Source organism: Pygocentrus nattereri, chromosome 9, assembly GCF_015220715.1.
Source record: "Pygocentrus nattereri isolate fPygNat1 chromosome 9, fPygNat1.pri, whole genome shotgun sequence".
Lineage (NCBI taxonomy): Eukaryota > Metazoa > Chordata > Actinopteri > Characiformes > Serrasalmidae > Pygocentrus > Pygocentrus nattereri.
The window spans coordinates 3932241-3955020 of NC_051219.1; the positions used below are offsets into that span (position 1 = coordinate 3932241).

The window sequence follows — 22780 nt, forward strand, 5'->3', positions numbered from 1 at the left end:
CCATCATTACTGTCATCAACTTCTCAGTCAGCAACCCCTCTCACTCAACTTCATGACTGCTTGGAGGAAATAAAAGTGTGGTTGGCTCATAATTTTCTTCAGCTGAACAGTGCAAAAACTGAGGTAATTATGGTTGGAACCCAACAACAGATCCGGCTATCCCATGTTTCCAGAATTACACTCTTTGGACATTTCCTTATCCTCTACAGTCAACAACCTGGGTGTTAAACTGGATTCACACCTCACCTTTGATAGTCATATTAAACATATTTGTAAGACTGCCTACCACCATCTCAGAAATATTGTCAAGTTGCGTCCTATCCTCAGTCTGTCTGATGCTGAAAGACTGGTTCAAGCTTTTGTGTCCTCAAGACTGGACTACTGTAATGCTCTTCTCTTGGGGCTCCCTAGTAAGAGTATTCAGAGATTACAGTATGTTCAAAACAGTGCAGCCAGGGTCCTGATGAAGGTACGCAAAAATGAGCACATTACACCTGTTCTTCAGTCTCTTCACTGGCTCCCTGTGACTAAAAGGATTGAATACAAGGTTCTCCTCCTTACACACAAATGTGTTCATGGCCAGGCTCCCTCTTACTTAAAATAACTGCTAGTACCACAGACACATCTACGAGCCCTTCGCTCTGTGCATCTCCACCGTCTTCTTCCAACCAGAACAAAACTTTGTACCATGGGTGACCGAGCCTTTTGTTCTGCAGCTCCACGCCTTTGGAATGCCCTGCCTGACCATCTGAGGAAGCCTCAGACAACTGATTCTTTTAAAAAGGGACTAAAGACATATCTTTTTAGGAGGACATATGGACAATAAAGTATTATATTTTATTAGTATTATTTTTTTGATTATTATCTTTTAATTAATGTTTTACACTGTAAGCACTTTGGGATTTACTATAAATGAAAAGTGCGTTATAAATCCAATGTATTTATTATTATTATTTGTTATAGAACACTACGTTATGAAGTATACTAATACGTCTCTTTTATATACATGCATACATGCATATATTATGTGTGTGTATTTGTGTACTTTGTGTGTTTCAGAGGATGCTTTTCTAAAACTATATCATCCCCTCTGCCCTCAGAACACGTGGTTGTAATCTGACTGAAAAAAGTTGTGCCGTTCTGGCCACAGCTTTCAGTTCAAACTCCTCATGTCTGAGAGAGCTGGACCTCAGTGACAATGAACTGCAGGATTCAGGTGTGATGGAACTCTGTGCTGGACTGGAGAATCATAATTGTAAACTGGAGAAACTGGTGTAAGATCATGTTTTTTTCTGGATGGTCTCTCTTTTTCTAAAACAAACACACACACACACACACACTATTTGTTGTATTTCTGTTTTTACAGAAGAGAAATACATTTATGGAAGAGGATGTTTATACATATATGTAACTTTAGCTTTTGCCAATCTAAGTCTGTTGAGTTTTTTCTCTTTCTCCCTGCAGGCTCCACAAATGCAGTATTACAAATAAAGGCTATGCTGCTATTTTGTCAGCTCTAAAATCAAACCCATCACACCTGAGAGAACTGAACCTGAACAATAATGATCCAGGAGAGACGGCAGTGAAGCTGCTCTCTAATCAACTGGAGGATCCGCACTGTAAACTGGAGAAACTACAGTGAGTACCTTGTACTTGCACATAGTGATATTCTTAAAATGCACTATATGTAAATGCTTTACGTTTTAGAATATTTAAAACATATCACAACAGCAACATTTTAGAAATGTAACACCATTAAAGCTATATATTTAGTAAAATTTGATTGTAGGGGTAATTGTGATCTCCATTTCTGTGCTGAATATATGAGAAATGTTCTTTTATCTACAGGCTGTCTCACTGCAATATTACAAAGGATGGCTGTGCTGCTCTACTTAAAGCTCTAAAATTAAATCCCTCATCACATCTGAGAGAACTGAATCTGAGCTATAATCAGCCAGGAGACTCAGGACTGAAAGAGCTCTGTGCTGTAGACTGTAAATTAAAAAAACTACAGTGAGTTACTGATGTTATATATGCATTTTGAAGATTACCTCCACCCTTGTTTACTACCAGTACATAGCCCACTCAACATATTTGGAAAATCCACAATGAGATGCCTCACTATTTCTCAAAGTTAACAATGTTTTATCCTCATTGTGCTTCATCTATTACTGTTCTGCCACAAGTATTTTCTGGACTTGGCTGTTTAGGGTCATTGGGCCTCATTCACCAATATATTCCAAAGTTTTTTCTTAAATGTGTTCCTCAGAAATGTCCAAAGAAAAAGCTGCATCACAGTGTGTCCACAGATTTTCCTACATACATGCCAAATAAGAAAACTTTCATAAGTTTTTGCATAAGTGGGACTGCATTAGAAATTTCTTAATATAATGTAATATCAACTGTTGTTATATCAAATGTTCCAAAAAATAATAACTAACACAATATTTACAAAACACAGAACAGGTATGTAAGAGAAACCAAGGAAATGATACAAAACTCAATGGACTAATGTTAAAAGCATTAGAGTCCTCAAATGCTACATGAACAGTTTGGCCATTAATTGCTCCATTCTTCCACGGATCCTTTAGACTTATTCCTAATTTTTTCCAACCCTGATCTTTTCTCTCTCATTTGAATTATTTTCATAAAAAATAATGATCCTGGATTCTTATTCAATACTATCTGAAGCTATATGGTTGTCCACCTTACTCACTCATCCCATCAATGATTTTCATTTTTAATTTAATATTTTTAATTCAAACTTTGCCAAAGAGGTTTAGTTAATTACTTGAAGATCATCCCACTACATGACTTTAACCCTTGTCTTCACACTGTGGTGAGAGAGAAAGAGAAATTATTTTGTACTGTGTGTGTGTGTGTGTGATATTTTTTCTAATATATTCTTTCTTTCCCAGGCTATGTTGTTGCAATCTCACAGACAGAGCCTGTGTAGTTCTGGCCTCATTTATGAGCTCAGAGTCCTCATGTCTAATAGAACTCATCCTAAATGAGAATAATCTACAGAATTCAGGAGCAGAGCTGCTTTCTTCTGGACTGGAAAATCCACACTGTAGACTGGAGACACTGGGGTGAGATTAACCTTTTAACAGATAATTGCTTAATATGTGGTTAGCAGCTGTTCATACATGAATACTGAATTCAATATTCACGGAGAACCACAGAATATTGGAGCTAAAATCAAATAATGCATATAAGATCAACAGGTTATTTGTTACTCAAATAGAAATAGCATTTAGCGCCATTTTCATTCCCCACCCCCTCATTTAACATGATTAAATTCTCTTTTTTATACTTGATTGCAAATCTTTTGCAGGTAATGACTGCCTGAAGTCTGGAAACTATAGACATCAAAAGACACTAGGTTTCATATCTCATGATGCAATTCCAGGTCTTTACTTTTTTGTTCTTGGTGTGTTTTACCTTTTGTTTTATCTTCAGTAAGGAAAAATGGGATGATATTTTATTTTGATTGATCCCTTGCAGATGAAATAAACACCCAACGGACTTTCAGTAACATGTGAACAACCGTATAACGACGTAGAAGTGAATACATGCAATAGATCTAGACACTATTAACTAACTGAAAACTATACACAAAATTTGTTTGCAGTCTGCTCAATTCAGTTGTTTTTAACTTCATTTGGAGTGTCCAATTTCAACTCTGGGGCTTAGCTAGATTAGGTTTTGGTTAAGGTTAGGTTTTGTGTAATGGAAGTAACAAATTTAGTGTATTTCATGTAACATAACAATACACCTACTTAATATGAGTATTGCATCAACAATACATTTTCAAGATATTTACTTCATTGTATTCAGATACTTCACTACTGCTATTCCACTGATATGTTGTTGATGTGTTGCTGATATTCTGTTTATAAATCATCTACAAAGGTCCACTTAAATGAAATGCTTTTGCCATCTCTTTGAGGGACTTGTTTTATTTTTCAGCCATAGAAAACCTAAGAAGCCAATGATGCAATTACTGTTGCAGCTCGGAAAAAAGGAGGGACTATGTATGAAAGCTAAACTTAAATAAACAATAACTTATTGACATCCAAACATGTGGTTTTATCTCACACCTCTCATTTTCATTTTACATTTTTTAAGTGAAAATAATATTAATGCTGTAATTTGTCCTTATAAATCAGAATTCATTCTAAAACTCATTCATCTAAAGGAGGACTTATTGATGCCATAAGGAAGGTATTGGTTGGATTTATTCAGAGCAGGTATTTGTTCAATTAACTCAGAACAGGCATTTGTTGGGTATATTCAGAGCAACTTTGGTCCCATTTTATATTGAGTTACAAATTAATAACATATACAACAAAACACTGGAAATACTGATGATTTGATCAATGTTACAGATGGATTACAGAAGTGGAGTCTATTTAACTACACATGTGTATCAACTTCAGTTTCACCTCATAAAATTACACAAGTGTATCTTAACAGTTGTAACAGAGAAATAACATAAATGTCACTACATTTGTGATCAGACTGGACTGTGTTTTATTTTTCAGAAAGTTTTTTTTCCCCAGGAGTGAAAAGAGCTATGTTATAAATTACAATTAGATATTACTTACACTGTAACTGTCAGCTTTTCCGACATTTATCTTCATCTCCGCCACAGTCTCCAAACCATACATTATAGCAGGATGCACTACTGTCTTGTAAACCTTCCCTTTCACTCTTGCTGCTATCCTTCTGTCACACATCAGCCCTGACACCCATCTGCACCCACTCCATCCTGCCTGCACCCTCTTCCTCACCTCTTTTTTACACTGTCCATTGCTCTGGATGGTTGACCCAAGATATTTGAAGTCATCCACCTTTACGACCTCTACTCCTTGCATCTTCACCTTTCCACCTGCCTCCCTCTCATTCACACACATGTATTCTCTCTTGTCTCTACTGACCTTCATTCCTCTCCTCTCCAGTGCAAACCTCCACCTCTCCAGATTCTCTTCCACCTGCTCTCTACTCTCACCACAGATTACAATGTCATCTGCAAACATCATGGTTCATGGAGCCTAGTGCCTGACCTCATCTGTCAACCTGTCCATCACCATTGCAAATAAGAAGGGGCTCAAACCTGATCCCTGATGTAACAATAGAAAAAGAAATGGATGAAAAATATCTTTGTATTATAGATATCCTCCCATCAATCTGTATCTCTTTATAGTATATGATACACTGTGTTAATTTTGTCAAATTATTCTCATATATCATGCGTATATTGATATGTAATTGTGACGTATTCCTCTTTCTGCAGGCTGTTTAACTGCAGTATTACAGAGGATGGCTGCATTGCTCTGGTTAAAGCTCTGAAATCAAACCACTCACACCTGAGAGAACTAAATCTGAGTGGGAATAAACCAGGAGATTCAGCAGTGAAGGAGCTCTCTGATCGAATGAAAGATCCACACTGTAAACTGGAGAAGCTACAGTAAGTTATTGGCAATCACTGGCTGCTCTCTCACACACACACACACACACATACACACAGAGCAAGTAAAATGTCTAGTTGGTCTTAATAATTTACTCTATAATAAACCATAATAACTTACATATATAAGAAGGAAACCATATGAGTTTTTGTCATCATTTCATCGAGGTGCATGGAGGTCAATTTCTGATCCATTGTGTTATCAGAGCACAGAATGGCCTCAAACTCTGGTGTTTTATCCATATGTACAGAACAACTGAACTGGGGCTGACTTTAACTTAGCACAGTTCAGATTTTCAGACACACTGTGAGGGCACACTTAGTCATCTGAAGCTTGGTCTTGATCAATTACTGATACAGTCAGCATTCTACACCCCTCAAGGCCCAGGTGAGACCTATGCTGTCATCACTGATGTAAAGAGCTGTCTTTTTCAACCAGATACCAGTGTTTGGATCATGAGTGCATCTAAGATGTTTTGTATTTGATCTTCTACTGAAACAGTGCGTTCCTAATGCTCTGGTCATGCTTTGCACAAAATGGCCTGCTCAACACCATGCCTAATAAGTACTGCACCCCATGTAGTATTGTTTCTTTCCACCTTAGCATTGAAGTCACCCAGAAGAAACACCTTTTTATTCCTGGAGATAGCATGAAGTGCATCATCTAGTAGCTGGTAGAAGCCAAGCATAGCATGCTCTTGCCAGTGAAATATGGAGGATCATCAGCCTCTCACTCATTCCAGTTGGTGTTTCTGTGAGGCTGGGCAGAATGGCCTCTCCTATTGAAAATGTGTGGTGCATATATTGTGCAAAATATGACAATCAAAGCACCAGACTTGAATAACAGAATAGGGGAAAAACTGAATAAATTGTTGTCTTCAGTACTCCAAAGTTTATGCAGCAGTGTTAAAGTGAAACTGGATGTAACACTGGTAAATCTGCTTCTATCCCAACTTTTTAAAATGTTTGACAAGCATCTTGTTTGGAATGATGATACTTTTGCCTAAAGTATAGTATAGTAAAGTTTATGAGGCGAAGCATCAAATGTCATGCTTTTTCCCTCTTTTATGTCATGATTTTTATAAGAGAAAAAAAACATGTTTTTGCACATAATTCAGACATCAAAGAGGTGTTCATGCTGAGAACACTCACCTATTAACTGAACTCATCTGGCTTGTATAAATGTGAGTCCTAGTAAAATGTTGCTTAAGGGCTGTGTTTGTGAATGGTATAAAGGCCTAACATAACCGGTGTAGTAACATCCTGGGCTTTTTGTGGGAAAAGGGCTCATGTTTTGACCCTGTAAAGTTTTAGCTTGGAGATACCTTTGATGACACCGTGACCAAGTGCATTAATCTTTGCATCGCAGTATTTCTTTTATTTATTTATCAGATTAGGGGGCTGCAACAGTCCTGTTTTGTTGTTTGAGAAGTGTCCCACCCTAGCTCCATTTAAGCAGAAATGAAGAATAATCAGGTTGTAGGTACATTCAAAACTGAACAATTCCTAGCAGGAGCATATTGTTACCTGTCCTTCACAGCAAATACAATCCCAGATGATGAAAATCTGATCATATTCTATTCGCCTTCTCTTTTGCAAACTTTCACAGACAACATGAACTCACTTCAATCTTTTGTATGCGGTTGACATACCACAAGAACCAAACTGACTGGGTATTTATGTTTCAGCAACTTGTAAGAATGTCAAAAGGATTAGTTTGGCTCCTGCTTCATCGTGTATGGTGTGCATTTGCAAAAGCAACTCTATTTGGGTTACAGAGGTCCAAGCTATGCCTGAAAACTAAGTTTCTAGTTTTAGAGAAAAAAAAACTAAAAGTGCATTTTTTCCAATTTTTTCTTGCTTAAAGAGGACTTGTTGCAGTTTGTTTTAACTTAAATCTATTCTTCATTATGTAAACGATGAGTAATCCTAAAGCAGCAGAAAGTAATAAGATGATATTGCTTTAATATAGTGATACTTAATATTAGGTAACAGATTACTAGTCTAGTTGTATGCATGTTTCAGAGTTCACAGAGGCAAAGTAATAAGATTGGTCTTGTAACTATTAGAGCCCAAATTATAATAGGTAAAAATAAGTGTGTGTGTCTGGAGTTAAATTGTAATTTTCCTTTTTTTTATTGCAGCTACATTTCACTCTGTTTTCCTTTGTATTCTAACTTATGCAATTTGTTCATATCCACCTTTTATGTTTTAAAGAAACCATTTTTGCCAAATAAATGTGGCATGTTGTATTATTATTATTATTAACCTGCCTTATATGCACTGTACAACATGTGTAGTGATGATCTGATGCATTATCATTTCTCTCTAGGCTGTGTGACTGCAGTTTAACAGAGGAAAGTTGTGCAGCTCTGGCATCAGTTCTCAGTTCAGAGTCGTCACATCTGAAAGAACTAAACCTGAGTTACAATAAAGTGCAGGATTCAGGAGTGAAGCTGCTCTCTCCTGGGCTAGAGAAACCACACTGTAAACTGGAGACACTAAGGTAAGGTCATTTCTCACACACACACACACACACACACACACACACACACACACACACACACACACACACACACACACACCAAAACCACAAATTCAACACCACAAACTAATGAGTAATGAAGAATTCGCTGAAACACTTGCAATATACAAAGTAAGCCATGTCTTACAAACTTCAAATGTTAGTGTTTAAACTATTGTTGCCATTGTTAGTATTTAAACTGACAAGGGATAAGTCAGTGTTAGCTTGACAATGCCACTGCATAGATAGATTGCTAGCAGATTGTGAACATAGTAACATTACTGTAGTAATAATTAGACAAATAAAGGACACTTACAAAGTAAAGGTTTCTAGTGGTTAATGTTAGTATGAGAGTGGGAAGCTTTAAAGATGGTCACTCTATACTAAACGTGCCTCTCACTCTCCATGTCTCTGCTCCACAATAACATCAAGCTGTGTGTGATGTCTGAGGAAGTTTTAGGAGTGGGGCCTGATGGCTGATGGGTTGCAGTGACAACGTCATGTTTAAAGTGATAGTGATGGTTAAGCAAAGCATATTGCATTAATAACTCTGGACTGGACCACTGGTTCAGGGCTGACATCGAAACAAGCCAGTAGGGGAGCATTACAATATTACAAGTAAGTTAATCCATCACCGTCAAGGATCTGTCAAACTCAGACAAACAGCTTCCACTGCCGTGAAGCACCAGTACGAGCAGTGTAGTAGAAGCCTCAGAGGGGGAGGGCATGGCTGAAATGATGGATTCCCTCTTTGTTATCTAGATGATATCTGTAGTGTCCAGATATTTCTTCTCTACTGCACATCTTTGGCTACAGTGCAGTGTTTATGTCTGCTGACATACCTGGGCAGAAACATATTAACTTGATAAAGTGCATATGCTTAAAGCCCTGATGATTCAACATGCAACTGGTATAATACCTTTTCCCTCAAAGCTATTCGGAAAACCTCAGGTCCCTCTAAACCTTTCATCAGGCCAGTAGCTCCATTGGTATAGTACTCCAGTTTTCTCCACATACCATTTCAGACTCATCCATTGCTGGGATGTCATGAGTAATTATATTAGTACAGGCCAGGTAACCTCCATGGGCTGAAAACAGAGACATACTTATGCCATAAAGCCTTCAGCTGACACTGTTGCTTTTCTGACAAATCTGACACTTTGCTCTGAGAGTACTGGTAATACATCAATCTTTTACTGCACTTGACCTGTAGCAACCTGTAATGAAAATGGTAGCACAAAAATCCCACTATCCTCTGTTGAGTGATTAGTAAACTTACAATAATCTCTACACTCAAAGGGCCATTAAGAGTGCATTTCAATGTCTGTATTTCTAACCTTTAAAAGCAACACAAGGAGACTTACAGGAAGGAACTTCCATCTGGTTGGCCTCAAAATGTTTCTAAAAACAAGTTGCATCAGCAGTCTTCTGCCACCAATAACACAAGATCTACCTCCAACCCTTACACTACAAGACTGGACTTGTGGTTGAGCCTCTGTACCATGCATTGTTGCAACACTTCCTGACATGACTAAGGAGCTTGTGTAACTTCTGATATGTCAAAGTGTGACCCAAAACGGCTACCAATAACATTCCCTAATGAGACACACACACACACACACACACACACACACACACACACACACACACACACACACACTTAAGGAGTCGTTTCTGCCATTATGCACTTGACTTGTAGCCCCAATATCACAGGTAAAGCTGACTGCTGATTCTTGAATCATTGCACTTCACTCACTGTACCGCTCAACTTGAAAAACCAATATTTCTAATATTTAATGCATAAAACTTCTTAGGATTTTGTATAAAATGCACCCAGGAAAAAAAGAATCACAAACAATCAGCTAAGCTGGCTAATATTTTTCTTTCTTTTCTTTCTCCTCACATTTCCATCCGATTTATGTGCCCCTAGCAGCTTTTTTGCTCCTGTAATATTTGCCTTGTTAGCCACTGAGGACAAGAATCAACGTGATTCATTATTCACAGACATAAAGTGCTTCTAAACAGTGAACAGCCAGTATTTTAAAGCTGGACTCTCTGTTGTACTGAAGAACCAGCTTGTTTACACAGCTAGCCTTTAGCTAAGCTAAATAACATTAGCTTCACGAAATAAGTTACACAGCTTGCAGCTCGTGTTAGATAAGGAAAAGTACCTAAATCTAATTGCATATGACTTCAAGCAATATACAAACAAATATGTCAAATATGTTACACAGATTTCACAATACATACAAGGCAGAAACCAAGAAATAACTTAGGTAACATAACATAGGTGGGCAGAAATTACTGTTTTTAAACCGAAGTGACTGAACTCTCAGCTGGTGAACATTATGGGATTGTCTTCACTGAGAAGGATACACGTGATGCTGCCTTCAAATTTGGTTAAAAAAAAAAAGCCATCTCGGAAGATGTCTTGTGCTGCCTTCTGAATGGGACAGCCTTTGTCTTGAACACTTAAAATGCTGCTTACTTAGACAGATACCTCCCTAATGGACTGCACCAATAATAACCCTACATAATGTTATAGATCAGATCTAGGTTAGCAAACAATGGAAAGACAAATGGTGTGTATATGAAAAATATGACGGAATGAAGCAAAAACAATGCAACATTAAGGCAAAAACAGAAATGAAAGCTAAGTAGTGAAACAAACTTTTCAATACAGAGATTATCTCCAAATATACACAAGTAAAAACAAATGCTCAAGTTACTAAGACAGCAAAGATCAGTAACACTTCATACACAGAACAGAATGTAACAAGCAAGTATGCAGATAGCTATAGCTCCCATCTGTCCCACAGCGATGATGTCACATGTAGTGACAAGATGCACAGAAACCCAGGAGATGTGGACTGATTCTGGATTTAACCATATCAGACTGCACTCAGTAAGTCAGCAATAACAGTCCATCCAGTGCATTCCAGTTCATCTGTCCATTTCTTCTGGGTTTTCAGGTGTCTTCTGCTGTATTGGGCTTGGCCCCTTAGTTCCAGTGAAAGGAACTCTTAAAGCTTCAGCACCAAGAGATTTTGGACCATTTAATGCTCCCAAATTTGTGGTAACAGTTTGGGGACGGCCCCTTCCTGTTCCAACATGACTGTTCACCAGTGCACAAAGCAGCTCCATAAAGACGTGGATGAGCGAATTTGGTGTGGAAGAACTTCACTGGCCTGCACCTCTACGCAACAGAAGACCTTGAGGACAAATTAGAGTGAAGACTAAGTCAGACCTTCTCGTCCAACATCACAAGTGCGCTTCTGGAAGAATGGTCAAAAATTCCCATAAACACACTCTTAAACCCTGTGGAAAGTATTCCCAGAAGAGTTGAAGCTGTTATAGCAGCAAAGGGCTGACATATCAAATACTATGGATTAAGAATGGGAAGCTCACATGCATGTGAAGGCAGATGAGCGAATACTTTTGGAAATATAGTATATATACATGCTTTGGAGCAACATATGCTGCCATACATATAAACATGCCTCTGTCCCAACTTTTTTGAAAACGGTGCTGGCATCAAATTCAAAATGGGCATATAATTAAAAAAATAAATAAATAAATAAAATTTCTTGGCTTCTACTGATATGTTGTACTATTTTCAATTAATTACATGTTTTTAATGATTTACACATCTATAAAAAAACAGATTTTTTCTTGTTTAGGTTTTGTTCAAACATCATTGTTACCTTACCATTGCACATAATTGGCAGTTATAATAAAAGTATTATTATTATTATTATTAAGAAGAGAATACATTGTTCAACAGTAATACACTACTTCTTAGACTATGTGTACGGAGACAGAGATACAATGGTTGTGTTTGTGTGTATACATGTAGTGAGCTGTAAGTGTAAGGAGTTTTCCTCTTCTCCGTACAGGCTGTGTAAGTGCAGTATTAAAGACGAAGGCTGTGCTGCTCTGGTTGAAGCTCTGAAATCAAACCCCTCATCACAGCTGACAGAATTAAATCTGAGCTTTAATTTTCCTGGAGATGCAGAACTAAAGGAACTTTCTGATCTACTCAAGGATCCACTCAGTAAACTGGATAAAATACAGTGAGTTACTAGCAATCTTTATGCACATCTTTGCTCTGTTTGTCTATGTCTGCCTTTGTTTAACTCCCCTTGTGTGCCTAGCCATATGCTCTTCCTCTGTCTTGCCTCCTGATTATCTGTCTCACCTCTGCGCAGACTGTAGCCTTGACCTCTCATTAGACTCAGGTCTTTGTTTTGGCTCTGTGTTCATAGCCTTGGTTGTTTATCTTGTGATTGTTTCACAGGCCCTGTCATTTTTCCTCTGTTCATTTTCTTCATGCCTAGCTTTCAGTTTGTTTTGACTTTGTTTTTTTTTCTTTATATCTTTATTTTATTGCTTTTGTGGATTTTTTTTTATTTTCATTTTTTTGTTACCACTACGGACACCAACTTTGGACTTCAGCTTGCATCTTGTCTCTTTGTCTCCCTCACTGTTGCAATGCTAATGTCTGATCAGTCTGTCTTTCTCTCTTACAGCACCGGGACATAAAACATAAGACCTCGAATGAGTTCCACAGGATGTTATTAGTTGAGCTGGGGGAATTATGTTGTGTACTGCATTACAGTTTAAACTATTTTTCTGTTGTTCTAAACTAATTTAAAAAGACAAACAAGTTCCACCATTCAAGGAGTAACCTGTATATGTAAGCATGCTCAAATTAATATTACGTTATTTTAAAAAATGCTCTTATTGGACTGGACACTTCAAATGTTTTTTTTTTTTAAATGCATTTGCCAAATTTATAATTTTTTAAAAATAGGCTGTTTTGTCCAAAGCAAAGGCTAGAAGGGAAACATACCTTTTCTGTTTCTTAATGATTACTAAACAATTAGCCAGCAATCAATACAGTCCTTGTAAATGGAATAAGTAATAAGTTATAATGTTATAAATACGTTTAATATGTGTAAATGAGTGTTCTGTAAATTTTTATTTTTTGAGTAATAAGTTAGATATAAGTTCACTGTAATGTTTGTTATGAGCATAATTATATGAATTCATAATGATCAAACATTGGAACAGTCTAATAAACAACTTACAATACAATTTACAAGAAAGCCTTAAATTACTTCATTGTATTTTGCCCTTGTCCATGTTTAACAGTACTCCTAAACTCTTAAAAACTCTTAAAACCTTACTCTTAACATTACTCTAGAATCATGTCTACATTCCTGTTCAGCTGAGACCTAGTTAAACAAATCCGACTACAGATATTTACTGTAAGTTCATATACATAGCATTTGATTTAAAACACATTTGTAAATTGGTTTAAAAACATAATAGCCCCACCTCCTTATGGAGTATAATCAGACCTAGAAATGTAGCTTTATAATTAAAACATTATAATAAGTTGTATCATCATCCAAATTAATCTTTGACAAATCAAGAAGGTTTATTTGCATAATTGTTGCAGCCCTATGCATCATTTTTATACAGTTATTAGTAATTGCTGTTACTCATTAGATATTTTACATTTTTACCTTTTTTTTCTTTTGTTTCTGGTCTGAAGTGTAGTACTTAAGTACTTAAAAGCTACTAGTTACTGGATGTTGTGTTTTGCTGAAAAGAAATTGTACAGGAAAATGTTTATTGGAAAGTTTTTAAAACATTTATTATTGGTGCTGTTATAGGTCATGATTGTTTTTAGCCAAAGTTTTGGGTGCAGGAGCACTATGTAAATTAAATATATCCAACATTATTTCAGTTTCACATTACATTTCATTATAACTTACCCATTTAGTTACTTAGAGAACACCACACAACTAAATAAGTTAACACCTGGCAAGCAACTTGTTAAGATAAGCTCCCAAATGTGGTCATATTAAAGCTGAGCTTTAACTGTGAGATTCGGGAATAACCATTGCATGATTACATCAGCTCTTAGATAGAGGAGAGGTGTAGGTCTTGGCTACTAGCCAGTGGGGACTGCCGTATTTATGGTCATTCAGAGGACGATATAGGCATACCTATAGTGATACACCAAAATGAATGCTTCAGAGAGCTACATTTATCAGAAAATGTATTGAGCTCAGATTTACACCTTTATATTTGTTTTTTCAGGAATTTAGTTCGTCCAGGTTAACAAGTAACCAAATAGGACTACAAAGGAAATAAGTCAGCATTAAACAGAAAACAAATGCCAACTGAAGGTTGGCATTTCTTAACTGAAAGGTTTCTTAAATCTCACACTTAACAAAAAGTTAATGAGAGCCAAAAGAAACAAAAACTCTCATCTCTAGCCAAGTCATTTTAAGAACTGATCAAGGCTGAAGCTGAGCCTCACTCTTAAATAAGCTGTCCACAGATGAACTGGATCTCCCCTGATTAGGAGCAGCCCTGCACCGCCCCCTAGTGGCTGAGCACATGCTTTCTAAATTACGCAGTAAGGGCTTCTCTTCTTGGTTCTTTTGTTAGAAGGGGAATTTGTTTTGTTTGAAGGGGAATTTGCTGATTTTTCAGAAGTTTGGATAATTTAGTGGTGGAGATGCAGAAAGTCATTCAGAGCCTGCACATACGTCTCCACACTAAAATTAATTTAAAAATACATTGAGGCCAAAATCTTCTGAAAACTCAAAAGGTATCTTTCAGACACCAGGCAGCAATTTCATAACCATTTCATGTAAAATCTTCCAGTGAGGAATATTTAGAAGCATTAAAGAGGAATTGAAATGATTTTCAAAATGAGTAAACATTTCTAAATTACTCAAAGTGGTTTGGTGTAAAATGTTACATTCTAGAGAAAGTTATTGAGTCCGAATGGTTTGTTGTTTTTAAAGTTTATGCACAAGCAGTAACTAGCAAACAGAAGTTGCTGTGTTGGCTTTATCAGCTAAAGATGCTGATAAAGGGAGTTGATGCGAACAGCTCACAATCATGACATAATTTTGATTGATCTTGACACTTCTGCTGGTTCTCATAAGATGTCATGCTTTTCAGCAAATCAGCTATTTTAGTGTTCAGTGGAACTAGACCAGCAGTCCTTGCCCCTTAAAGGTATGGAGGGGTAGGGTGAAGTGTTGGGGCTATTTGGCCCTTCAAACGGAGATTTTTCAGAGCCGCACTACAAACAAACAGAGTGTTATGAGAAAATGATCTGCAAGACGGCTGCACAAGCAACCAAAGAGACACATAAATGTAAGTATTTACCTGTTTGTAATAGCATTTTATGGTAATTTCCTTCATAACACGCATAAAAATTGCTAGTAATGCGCTGATGTCTCTGTCACTACCTAGCGAATTTTCCTTAAATGGTGCAACAGTTCAGCTTCATATCACTAAAGAATTCTTGGTGGTAATAATAAATAATTGCCCCCCTCTTTGAAGGCGTATGATGCCCTAAATGTATTTAAGCAGTGAGGAGCTGAACTTTCCCCTCTACTGTCACTACAGGCTGGCCTACAGAGCAGCACTAGTAGCTGTTAATGAAGTGATGTATTTTTTTTGTTTGTGCTCTTTTTTATTCAGTGACTTGTTTGATTGGTCACTGCATAAATCTGAAGTTGAAGGAGATTTTCAGTCTCCTTCGGATAAATGGAAAATGTCAATGCGATATACCGTTATTGCTGTAGTCTGGAGACAAAGCAGGAAAACACATCCTGATTATTTTTCCAAGTTATTCTAAATATGATTCACCTGTCCTGTCATGTGACACACAAGTGAGATCACCACAGCTGAAGGCGGCGTATTGGAAATGGCCGGAAACCTCCTCTCGTCTGTTTACTTAAAAGTCACTGGCGACAACTGATGATGTATCTGGTTCATGAACGGGTTCAGTTTCAAGGGGGAGGTTGACACTCGAAAACAAGGGGTAGGGGTAAAAATAGGAAATGGGATTGGGCTTTAAAAGCATGCTGTTTTCCGTAAGTCTGAGATGCCTGGATTCTCTTAAATTTTTAGTCAGAAGCTTCAGCAGAATGATCCATTTATAGTTCATATGGTGCACTGTAGAACTTCAAATATCTTGGGTCAACCATCCAGAGCAATGGACAGTGTAGAAAAGAGGTGAAGAAGAGGGTGCAGGCAGCATGGATGGAGTGGGTGGAGACGGGTGTCAGGGCTGATGTGTGTCAGAAGGATAGCAGCAAGAGTGAAAGGGAAGGTTTATAAGACAGTAGTGCATCCTGCTATGATGTATGGTTTGGAGACTGTGGCTCTGCCTAAAAGACAGGAGGCTGAGCTGGAGGTGGTGGAGATGAAGATGCTGAGATTTTCGTTGGGAGTGACAAGGATGGACAAGATTAGAAATGAGCAGATCAGAGGGACAGTGAAGGTGGAGCAGTTTGGAGATAAAGCCAGAGAGGCCAGGTTGAGATGGTTTGGACATGTGTTAAGGAGGAAAAGTGGATATATTGGGCAAAGAATGTTGGAGATGGAGCTGCTGGGCAGAAGGAGAAGAGGTAGACCTCAGAGAAGGTTTATGGATGTAGTGAAGGTGGACATGGAGATGGTTGGTGTGAAAGTAGAGGAGGCAATAGATAGAGAAGGCAAGATGGAGGCAGATGATCCGCTGTGGCGACCCCTAAAGGGAGCAGCCGAAAGAAGAGGAAGATGGTGCACTGTAGAACTGTTGTTGAGGCCATGAAATTCAATTATCTTTTTTCTGAACATCATTGTATCATGTATTCATGAATGGAGCAGACTGCGCTGCAGTTTCTGTTTGGGAAGGAAAGCACCAGATTTTTGAGAAATAGGTCAAAATACCCAGAAAGCAGCAGAACGGTCTCTGTCATGAAGTTTATTTCCATATTTTTAGTTTAATGTTCATATTTAATTACTTGCACATATTTAAATAATCAGAATGCATTCGTTTTCAAATGATTACTGAACAGCATGATACTGTGATACTGATACTTGTTTTATTATGTTATCATGTGGTGATCATACTTTAAAAATAAATACCACCACCATCATTACCACAACTCCTCCTGTAAAACTAAATCCATCAGAAAAGTACTCTAGCTAAACTCTTACAGCTGAGCACCTTCTGCTATGCAGTTGTTCCTCAGATATTTGGATAACCTGATGCCATAACCTTCAGCTAACCTCTGGTTTTGCGCAGGTTCCTCGTTTCTTTTTCATTTCCTCTTAAAACGTTTGCTATTTTTCACCCCCAGAATCGCTCATGCCATTTTAGGTTGTGGTTAATAGCCACAGTAGATATGTGTCAGACAACAGAATAAGTGGAAGGAAGTAACAAAGGTGTTTTTCTTGAGAGACCATCTTTAGTTATTTTATGGGGTCCATTTTCTCCTAATGCTTCCTTCATGGTTGTCTGCTCAGTATGAGCTGCTCAGAGTCACCATTTCAACACCATTTCAGGAATACATCTGATAAACAACCTTCATCTCCCACCTGCCCCCTGACTGACAGAAGTTTGGAGATACAGGCTGTTAAAAAGGTTTGATCAAATTAGTGGTTTCTAAGTGAAAAGTAGTAAATACACCCTCTACAGGTAACTTAATATGGCATTCTATGCATAGTTTATTGCAGGATTTATTTTTATTTGATGAATAAAACATAAAGCCAACTCCAGAATGATTAGTATAATTAATGAAAATTTTAAATTATATATATCTGTACAGCATCTACATAAAAGTTACAAAAGTATGTTCATAAAGCTACATAAAAAATCATAAATATTAATAAACTATTTTCCCAATAAGCATCAGTTAAGTCATAAAGGCTGCTTTTATCAACTTAATTCTCAAGTTGATACAACCAGATTTATAGTGATGTTATGTCATGGGGTTAAATGATACAACTTTCCTTCCCCTGTCAAGTAAACCTTTTGGAGTTTTCTTTCAGCAGTGACCATTTTGTAAGAAACATATGCCCCAAGTTCATGACTAATAACAGCTTATCGCAATAGGATCTAAAAATAAGCAAAGTTTGGATTGCTTACTGTTCTTGGAATGAAACTCATAAGCGATCCAATGTTGGAGTGACAAATCACACTTCACCATCTGTCAATCCGATGGATGAGTCTGTGTTTGGCAGTTGCAAGGAGATGGTACTCGTCTGACTGCACTGTGCCGAGTGTAAAGTTTGGTGGAGGGGGGATCATGGTGTGGGGTTATTTTTCAGGAGTTCAGCCCCTTAGTTCCAGTGAAAGGAACTCTTAAAGCTTCAGCACCAAGAGATTCTGTTTCATACTCCCAACTTTGTGGGAACAGTTTGGGGACGGCCCCTTCCTGTTCCAGCATGACTGTGCACCAGTGCATAAAGACATGGATGAGCCAGTTTGGTGTGGAAGAACTTGAGTCCTGACCTCAACCCGATAGAACACCTTTGGGATGAATTAGAGTGGAGGCTGTGAGCCAGGCCTTCTCGTCCAACATCAGTGACTGATCTCACAAATGCGTTTCTGGAGGAAAGGTCAGAAATTCCCATAAACTCCTAAACCTTGCAAAACCTTCCCAGAGGAGTTTAAGCTATTATAGCTGCAAAGGGTGGGCCGACATCATTTTAAACTATATGGATTAAGAATGGGATGTCCCTCAATTTCATATACGGGTGAAAGCAGACAAGCGAATACTTTTGGCAATGGAGTGTATAAAAAGAAATATTTTACAAGAATAAAAATGTAAAAGGGCTGTGAATTTGTTTGTGTTGTGTGCCATACTACCTGATGTACATTTTGGAAGATCTTTGGTACATTTTTCATACTCTCTTTGAAGTAAAAAACTAATTATTCACCACAAATGCAGAATACTGAAAAATTACATATAGAACACTCCCATTTTAATTTCAAGGACACTTATTCAATAAACACCTGGATCTATTTAGAATGATTAATATCATTAATGTCAAGAACACATCTTGACAGCATGTAAGAACTGAAATGTAACATAGCTATATTAAAGATAAAATAAACCCATTTTGTAAATATGTTTACCACAAAATTTTGAAAGCAATAATCTGTAACTATCTAAATTAAACACATAGATTAAACATACATAAAAGCAGTTCAGTTCATCAAGTTTTTTTCTCATTTCCTTACATGGATTAGAATAAAAAGGCGGTGTTGGAAGGTGTGTAATGTTTTCATCATGATCATCACAAAATATAATTGAAATTTATTGCTGCAGTGCTTTGGGAATGAAGGGTTTAGACAGATGAATCTGGGTTCAGCTCTGGCACAATGAATTTCACTGGTTTGTTTTAAACCAGCAATGTTGGGTTTGTTCCTGGTTGTTTGAAATGTTTGAAATCTAGAGCCACACTAACCCTTTGTGCATAATTCTGTACATCTCTGGTCTAGACTTTGATAGAATGATTTTAATGTCATAGATTAACTCTAATTGATGGAACTGGAATTTAGGCGTTGGGGTTTAGGCTCTAGTAGACGGAATCTCTTTGGTTGATTTTAGCATTTAGAGTCTGGTAAGATGAATCTGGTTGGTGTTGGGGTTTAGTCCTTGGTAGTCTGAATCTGATTGGATGGTGCTGGGGTTTAGGCTTTGGTAGTCTGAATCTGATTGGACGGTGCTGGGGTTTAAGCCTTCATAGTCTGAATCTGATTGGATGATTTTGGAGTCTAGGCTCTGGAAGACTGAATCTGTTTGGTTGGTGTTGAAGTTGGGGTTAAGACTCTGGTAGACTGAATCTGATTGGTTGGTGTTGGGGTCTAGGCTCTGGTAGATTGGACCCATACTGATGGTCTTCTGGTTTCCAAGAGGATCATTTTCATAATCACCACCAGCCTGCAACCAGAGTAACACACAGGAGAAAATAACCCAAACCTTAGCATTCACATCAAATTCTTTCATTTATTCATTCATTCATGCAGAGTAATTCATAATATGGCCATGACACCAAAGGTCTCCCAACTGAAGATCTGTTGCCGCAGAGATTATAGGTCAAACACATCCAAAATATCTCTAATATCCAGATCCTCTTGAAGTCCTTAATTGTCTAGGTCAGGTTTGACAGATTAAATTGTAACTAAACTTTCCAGAGCAGAAGATCAATGATTCATATGCTGCTGTAAATCAATTGTATTATGTACAGTTTGAATAAGTTAAACATGTATAGACACTGTAGCCTCATAGAGCAGTTCTGAATGCTACTGACTTACACTTTTACATTTTAAAACATTTAATATTTGGTTATGATGAGACACAGACTCTGTTTAAAGACTCTGTATTTAATGGGTCTTTTCACTCACTGTGCTCTGTGTTCTTCTCTCAGTGTTTGTAGAGACAGACCCTGCAGAACAATTGAAGATGTTAGACAAAGAGCTGTTTTCCACAGGACTGGTGAATTTAATCTTCAATAGAGGAAATCTTTGAAACTTGAATTTAATGTATATTCGTTAAAATATTACATTATTACCAAATCTGTTTTATGAGCACAAGCTGATTACCAGGACTGAAATTAAGCCTAAGCCTAGACTGACACATGATTACAAAATGTGTTTTTGAGTGAATGTACTACCTTTTTCCCATGTGTGGATCAGATAGTAGATCATTACTACAGCCAGCAACAGAACCACACTGACGCAGAAAGCAAAGACAATCAAAGTGAAGAAATCTGTAGATGGAGCAAGAAATTCATAACATATAATAAAGATCACATTCATAACATATTCAGTCTAGACAAAGAGAGTTATAAAACTTTTATAAAAACACACTTAAGAAAAGTCTATTAATATTATTAACTATATCTATTAATATTAATAATTAACTGTTATGATAAGTTCTGTGCCAGTAAAAAATGTTACGGATTTCATGCAAACCACAACAGGACACTGTTATTCCCACATGAATACAAAACTGAGCTTAAAACATGCTGGGTGATGTGATATCCTGCTGTATTTTCACAATTATTGTACCTATCTTAGACACATGCATATACAATAAGCAGCTTATGTTGAGGCACACACTTTAGTACATCCACAGAGTGCAGCATCAGACTTTAGAGAAAATGACTTCATGCCTTGAGTAAAATTATATTATATTAAAAAATTAATTAAAAAATTGTCAAGGTCAAATGGCTTTGGAGAAGAAGGCATCAGGCTAAGTAACCACAAATTCTAAGGCAGCATGGTTTAAGTGGCATCGCATTTCATGATTTCTTATTAAATAAATTACAGTTTACTAGATTAGTTTGGAATTTATATGTTTTCTTCCAGCTTGACATCTTTGCCTGCTGCACTCTGCTGGTGCATGCCAGGACAGCTGCAGGGTCATCAAAAGAATCCTTTAAAAAGAAGCTACACCTCCACCTTTCCTGACAGCACACGAGACATTTATAAAATTAATGTTTAGCTGGGCCAGCTTGATTAATAGGGTTTCTGCACTACATTCAGGTAACCATGTTTTTGTTAAAAACATAAAATCAAGCCTATGAGATGTAATGACATCATTAATCAAATAAGACTTGTTTGTGAGAGATCTAATATTAAGAACAGCTAATTGAATTACTTGTGCACTTTGACCCAGAAGCTCATGTGACTCACATTTTACATACTGCAGATTGGATGAATACACTTTATCTGACAGGTACTCCCTGTTCCCTCTGTTTCTGATATGTACTGGAATGGGAGATGTTTTGAAAACATGTACTGCTGACATCATTGTAGCAGCTTGGACCCAAAAAATATCTGTTTGCCAGATTGTTTGAAAATTGTTACCTCTTCTCTTTTAGCAGAGGAAAGTGGGTGGAGCTCCGGTTGACAACAAAGAAGAGATCAAAGCTTCCTTTCTGCCTAGCTACATCCATGTGTTCCACTGGCTCAGCTCTGTTTGTCTCTACTGCCTGATTCTGCATTAAACTGTCCACCTGTTTGCTGCTAAAACTCCCACATGTAATGGAGGAATGAGAGTCCTTAAACTCTGATTACTGGCTCCAAAACTGACATTTTTTTGCAAATGACCGTAAAAATTCCGACAACATGTGCTGAAACCTGATGAGGCATTTTTGTAAGTTTTTACTTGGTGGCCAGCACAAACATGTCCAATTCATGTGTCTTTTGCAGTACCATTAAAAAAATAATAAATAAATAAATAAATAAATAAATAAAAACCAAGAAAAATATTGTAGTGTTTTGTAGTGTTCTTGGCTTTTCTATATATAACAAGCTCAAACACTGTAGCTTGAAAAAAGAACATAAACTTCTGTTCAGAATGGCAAGGAAGCAGGAAGTGCAACTAGGGCTAGGAATGCCGCAGTCTTTAATTGCTTGACCACTGGCCTTTCTGCACCCAAGAATTCCTTCTTGTGTTCTTTCATTAGTAACAAAGCATAACACATTATTCATTATTAATAATGACCATATTCACATTGTTATTAAGTTACTAAAGGACTGTATTGTAAAGTGTCACCAAAAAAAAAAATCCCACAGACAGGACAACATCCACTCACACACAACAAATACACATTTTAAAATACAAAAGTCTACACTGGTACACAACATTACACTGATACATCTTACCAGAATGACCTGAAATGTAGCATGTTTTTGATTATGATGATAATGAACTTTAGCATAATTTGAGAAACATGGCAACAATAAAAATCCATGAATTATATTAAGCCAAGATGGCAAGAAAATTAGATAAATAAGATCAGAATGTGAACACACACACAAATCAAATTGAGAAAAAGAAGGGTGTGTAGTATTACCAGATTTTCCAATATTTAAGTTAAAATAACTATGTATAAGTAGAGCTAAAACCGTTTTTGAGAATAACCACAATGGACTATACTGTAGATGGTTAATAAGCTCTTAG

General features: G+C 37.1%; 1 protein-coding gene across 3 annotated transcripts in view; it reads left to right on the plus strand.

The window, feature by feature from the left end:
• LOC108443464 (NACHT, LRR and PYD domains-containing protein 3-like) overlaps positions 1-13457 on the plus strand; it is a 27313-nt gene extending 13856 nt beyond the window's left edge. The window contains exons 4-11 of one of the 3 annotated variants that reach the window (XM_037540893.1): positions 1101-1274; positions 1465-1638; positions 1849-2013; positions 2919-3092; positions 5300-5473; positions 7806-7979; positions 11894-12070; positions 12527-13457. In XM_037540893.1, coding sequence (XP_037396790.1) covers positions 1101-1274; positions 1465-1638; positions 1849-2013; positions 2919-3092; positions 5300-5473; positions 7806-7979; positions 11894-12070; positions 12527-12539 — 1225 coding nt within the window. In that variant the 3' untranslated portion in view covers positions 12540-13457. Of the gene's footprint in view, positions 1-1100; positions 1275-1464; positions 1639-1848; positions 2014-2918; positions 4087-5299; positions 5474-7805; positions 7980-11893; positions 12071-12526 lie in introns of those variants that run through there. The other 2 variants (XR_005130682.1, XM_037540894.1) reach the window with 2 other exon arrangements.
• The last annotated feature ends 9323 nt before the right edge of the window (positions 13458-22780 follow it).